The 5,291-nt window shown below is 41.0% G+C and overlaps 1 protein-coding gene across 1 annotated transcript in view; it reads left to right on the top strand.

The window, feature by feature from the left end:
- The window catches only part of LOC104623343 (prokineticin receptor 2), a 7,206-nt gene extending 2,656 nt beyond the window's left edge, over positions 1 to 4,550 (top strand). The window contains exon 3 of the mRNA XM_010290402.1: positions 3,677 to 4,550. Within this exon, the coding sequence (XP_010288704.1) occupies positions 3,677 to 4,373 (697 nt within the window). The 3' untranslated portion in view covers positions 4,374 to 4,550. The remainder of the gene's footprint in view (positions 1 to 3,676) is intronic.
- Positions 4,551 to 5,291: the final 741 nt, after the last annotated feature.

Genomic DNA, 5,291 nt, shown 5'->3' with positions numbered 1-5,291 from the left:
GAAAGAGGAGAAAGAGAAAGACAAATCAGAAAGATCCACAGATGAGAGTGTTCATCAGCACTATATAATCCTGATCCAAACCATGCATCTCTAAGGAACCTTCACTACTGGCCTACACAGCTACCCCGAGTCTAACCTTTGCTATAAACAGTGAACTAAATACTCTTCAGCAAGAGAAACAGTTGACTGGTGACAGAGAATTTGACAGGTGAGTTTCCAACAGGGTTATTGCCTTACAGGATATTTCTTTCTCCCTCTAAGGTATTTCTCCCAGCTTTTGTTCTGGTGTAAAAGATAAGACTTCTACCTAGCCTGCAAAATAGAGTTCTTCTTATTCTCTGTTGTGCTCTACTGAGAGAATCCAACAATCATTAAATTAACCATTTGATAGTACTGAGGTCTTAGCTGGACGCTCCGACCCAGAAGTGCATGCTTGGTGAGTGTGGCCAGCACTCTCCTCTCCTATTCTCCTCTTTCTTTACACACCTCTCTGAGGATGGCACAGTAACAAGCCAGGGAACACCAACAGGTCATTTATGGCACTGTGCAGAAAATGATAAAATGCTATACCAACCCAGTTTAGCAGAGATTTTCCTACAGCCTTTATAACGAGGTAAGCAGAACATACTGATATCCACCTGCTACAGTACCTGCTTTATGCTGCAGTCCTGAGATATTTCTATGCCTGCCTCTCACTCCAGGAATTTTAACAATATAATTTAATTGTATTCTTTCTTATGACTCCTGTTGTCTTAGCCTTGTGCACCGCAGAATCTTGACGGACCCAGACGCTGAGGATCAGCTTCAAGCTGACATAAGTCTGACACGACTGACTCACAGACAGCGAGAGACCCGGAGCGTAAACTCTCTACAGAAAAGCCACCAAAACAAGTCATCTTTCATGTACAAACACAATATACAACTCTGTATACACTCTGCATATACACACTGTATGATTCCCACCCCTCCCTTCCCTTTTTCCAATTTCTCTCACTTGCCATTTTACACTCTAGTCTAATGTTGCATAGTTTTTGGCACCTGATCCAAACGACAGCGCAGGAGCAGTTAACCCTGCTGATGGTTGTATAGATGTATCTTGTGCGTGGCTGATTCAGCTGTTCCTGACGTCAACAGAAGTATGTGGAAAGACTCTGAGGAAGTTTAGAGACGTTTTGCCTGGTGTGGGGTAAAGGACAATCAGCTCCTATGAAACAAATCCTTAATAAGTGTCTAACAAAATAACATTTCAACAGCAGCTGAGGACTCAGGGTTAAGCTTCTAAATACTATCATGTATGCATTACCATTTTCTGTTACTTATTTTTTTCAACTTCTAAAAAAATTTCTTGGAAAGCTCTGCTAGTGCATCCCAGGTTGATGAAGTAACATGGGTCATTCAGACCTTATGCCTGCGAAGAAATCAGATTTCTAGCATATCTCCCCAGGCATCTTTAAAAACAACCCTGGAAATGATTAATCATTGAAGTTTGTTGTAAGAACACACTGTTTTTGGTTTCACTGCCTTTTTTTTTTTTTTGTGAGCTTTTGACTTGGTAAACAGAGAGAAAGCTCATAGATTTAACAATCAACCATTCCATGTTGGTTATGCCATGTGGGTCACTCACTTCGGGCTCTAAAAAAAATGGGCTCCTAACAAAAGTCTTTCCATGTTTAAATCATTTAAAAGGACTCACCTGTGTAGAGAGGGGAAGCCTGTCCCACAGGATTTCCCTCCAGCAGGGCTCTCTTCCATCTTCCTTGATGTCTATTCACATGAAACGTAGCAATTTCACATATTTAAGGCCACATCTACACTAGAAAATAATGCAATGTGAAAGGAGAGGATCTGAAGAGCAAGAGTTTTTGCTAAGTGTCCAAGGTTCATGCTGTAAACATTTTTGTGGGGGGGGGCGGGCGGGTAGCTTTAGCTGGGTCCCCTGGACTGAACACCCACGGGTACTTGGTGCATTTTACGTACGCTTCTGGAGCACATCTTCCAGGGCAGTTTAATCTGAACTCAGTGCTCCAGGATGGCTCTGCAGTAACAGCCAAAGTGTGGTAAGCAATGACAATCAGGAAAATCCACCGCAAAAGCTCCCTCCTGACTCTCTTGTAGAGATTTACCCCATCCAGACAAAAGTTCTGCTGAGTGGATATGCATACTTACGAATGCATACACATATGTTATCCCACAACCTTGTTTCCACAGGACCTGATCTAAAAATATTCATTTATCAGCTCCACAATGAGGCTGAGTAATTCTGCTGTCCCTTGACATCTAGCCTGCACTATTAAGAGCGATGAACAATTTATTTGCTTCCGGGATCTGGCAGATGAAAAGCACCACTGACTTTCCATTTTGTTTTAGAATGAATGCCTCTTGTGGATGCTATCTATATATAAAATATATACAGATAAAAAAGCCTCTGAATTAATGAGAAATTCCACTGTTTGAAACAATTCTTTGTGTTAAATACAATTGTACTGGGACCTCCGGAGTGCCTCTGATAAAAATCTCCTTTTAACAGAAATATCCTAATCTTTCTGGGACAGTGTACTCAAGTATAAGCTCTTCTTACATCTATAGCTTCTTAAAAAATCTCACACCCCCCAAACTCCAAACAGAAAATCAGAGAGTGAATGCCATTTAGTCCTAGCCCCTTTTCAACTGAACCAAGGGCAACTGATGGATCTCGCAAGTAATGTACTTCCATTTCTTCACACTTCTTTGTGAAACGCTGCAGTGCACCTTGCAGCTTTACACTCATAAGGAGTGCAAATACCTAACTCAAGTTTTATGGTTTGGCGTATTATTTAACACAGCGTATTTAAGACTAATTAGCAATTGCCACCTCCAGCAGATGAAACAAAAATTTGCATGGGCAGAAAATGGATACACAGTCCTTTGCTGATGGCTTGAAAACATGCTCACCTGTAACCATTCATCAGCTTCAGCTCTTTGCATACCAAGAAAATAATAGAAACACTGTTAGGTATGTTTGACCTCCTAGTAAAAAAAGCATATTTAAATACAACTCTGCCTAAGGAAAACATTTTCCTGCTTCTCCATGTTTGCCTTTTTACCTGTACCTGAGTAGATGTGTATTACTGCGTATTTCAAACTCTCGCTTGAGTATGTGCCGTCCAGCAAAGAATTTCCAGATGCTATATCGTGGCATGTCCTAGATATGACATCACCTGCATATTGTGCTAGGTCCCGCGAAGATATTTGTCAGTGATAGGAATATTCTCTCTTCCTCCTCTTCCCCATCTTTTGGTAACTCCCAGACACATGATCCATGTTAAAAAGGAAAAGTCTGTGATACAAAATTGCAACTTTTTCAGTTTGCTCTTGTTAACAGGTGAGGGTTTAAGACTGAGGTCTTAAAACCATCCTCAGACACTCTAATGTACGCTCAGATTTTCAGATTGCCAAGTACCCACTGTCCTAACAAATCCTTCAGTCAATCCAGAGTTTCTGCCTAGATTCAGGAACTTGGCTCTAGGCTGCTACTTCGGAAAATGTTCTTAACTCTCCGCACAGACAAATTTGTCAGGCTTTCTCCTTAAGAATGACAGCAATTTCCTTCTGCCTAATTCTGTCCACTGTATTTTGAAGTGTGTTCTGACTAACAGTGCTTTTCAGACTTCACTTTGAATGAATTTGTGTGTTTCAGGTATCTTGCCATTGTTCACCCACTGAAACCACGCATGAATTATCAAACAGCAACCTTCCTAATTGCCTTGGTCTGGATCGTCTCCATACTTGTAGCTATCCCATCTGCATACTTTGCTACTGAAACAGTGTTATTTATAGTGAAAAACCAGGAGAAAATTTTCTGTGGTCAAATTTGGCCCGTTGATCAGCAGATGTACTACAAATCATACTTCCTCTTTATCTTTGGCATTGAATTTGTTGCACCTGTGATTACGATGACCTTGTGTTATGCCAGGATTTCTCGTGAGCTTTGGTTTAAAACCGTACCAGGATTTCAAACGGAACAGATCAGAAAGAGGCTTCGATGCAGAAGAAAAACTGTTATGGTACTGATGTGCATCCTGACTGCCTATGTTCTCTGCTGGGCACCTTTCTATGGCTTCACAATTGTCCGTGACTTTTTCCCCACCATCTTTGTGAAAGAGAAGCATTATCTTACTGCTTTTTACATAGTTGAATGCATTGCAATGAGTAACAGCATGATAAACACCATGTGTTTTGTAACTGTAAAAAATAACACCATGAAGTACTTCAAGAAGATCATGTTGCTCAGATGGAGATCAACATACAATGGAAGCAAATCTAGCACCGATTTAGACCTGAGAACAAGTGCAATGCCAGTCACAGAGGAGGTAGACTGTATAAAACTGAAATAAACGTTCTGCAATTCTAATCTCACATATTTTTGAGAGGGGGTGAAGAGGAAATAATGCCTCCTCAGAAGCTTCTCCCTTGTCTGGAGGAATACCCACCATTGGTGAGAGCCCTTGAAAAGCAGCCTACTATGCATTTCCACTAGAACTCTTTTCACTGGACTGCCGTATAATGCCGTAACTCAGACTGATGTTGTCCTTCAGTTCACTCATCTGTAAATTTGGGATGTAGACACTAATTTTAATGTTGTTTAAAATTTAAGGTCAACAAAAAAGTCTATGAATGCATTAAAGCATATTACAATGATGGAAGAGTTGACTGCTGATCCTAGCAATGACGCCTCTTTGTTTCTTCTTAGAGAAATCTCTTAACCCCATTGAGCTTATCATTCATACCTTTAAGCTATTTGGTGTCCTTTTCCTTCTGCTCACAAGAGGAAGGATGGCAAAAAAGCCCATTCTGTTTCATGTCACTCTTTACCCTCTCAGTCTACCCCACATGATGAAGCTCCTTGAAGTCTATAGACCACCAGCTTTCTATTGTCCAATGTGCAGCATGCTCTTAATGAAAGGCACGTTCTCTACAAAGCTAAATACTGCTTCACATTCTAGTGAAAAACTCAAGTCTCTTCATGTGACACCTTGTTAAGAATACTGTATCAACATTCCACTCTGTAGTTTTATGTAGAGTGTTACGCTGTTTATTATCTATTTGGAAATGGCACAGCTACATATTGAAGGGACCTGTTCCTTCTCTCACCTCCAGCTACCCTATGGGCAGCGTTTTCTGCCTTGAGTCATTGAGCTCTTCACAGAATCAATCACAAAATTGTAGAAGTGGGGAACAACATCTCCAGATTGCCTACTCCACCCCTCTGCTCAAGCAGGGTCAGCTACAACAGGTTGCCTAGGATTGTGTCC

Source organism: Phaethon lepturus, unplaced genomic scaffold, assembly GCF_000687285.1.
Source record: "Phaethon lepturus isolate BGI_N335 unplaced genomic scaffold, ASM68728v1 scaffold15767, whole genome shotgun sequence".
NCBI classification, from domain to species: Eukaryota; Metazoa; Chordata; class Aves; order Phaethontiformes; family Phaethontidae; genus Phaethon; species Phaethon lepturus.
The sequence above is the reverse complement of the archived record's forward strand: the minus strand, read 5'-3'. Positions and strand labels throughout refer to the sequence as shown.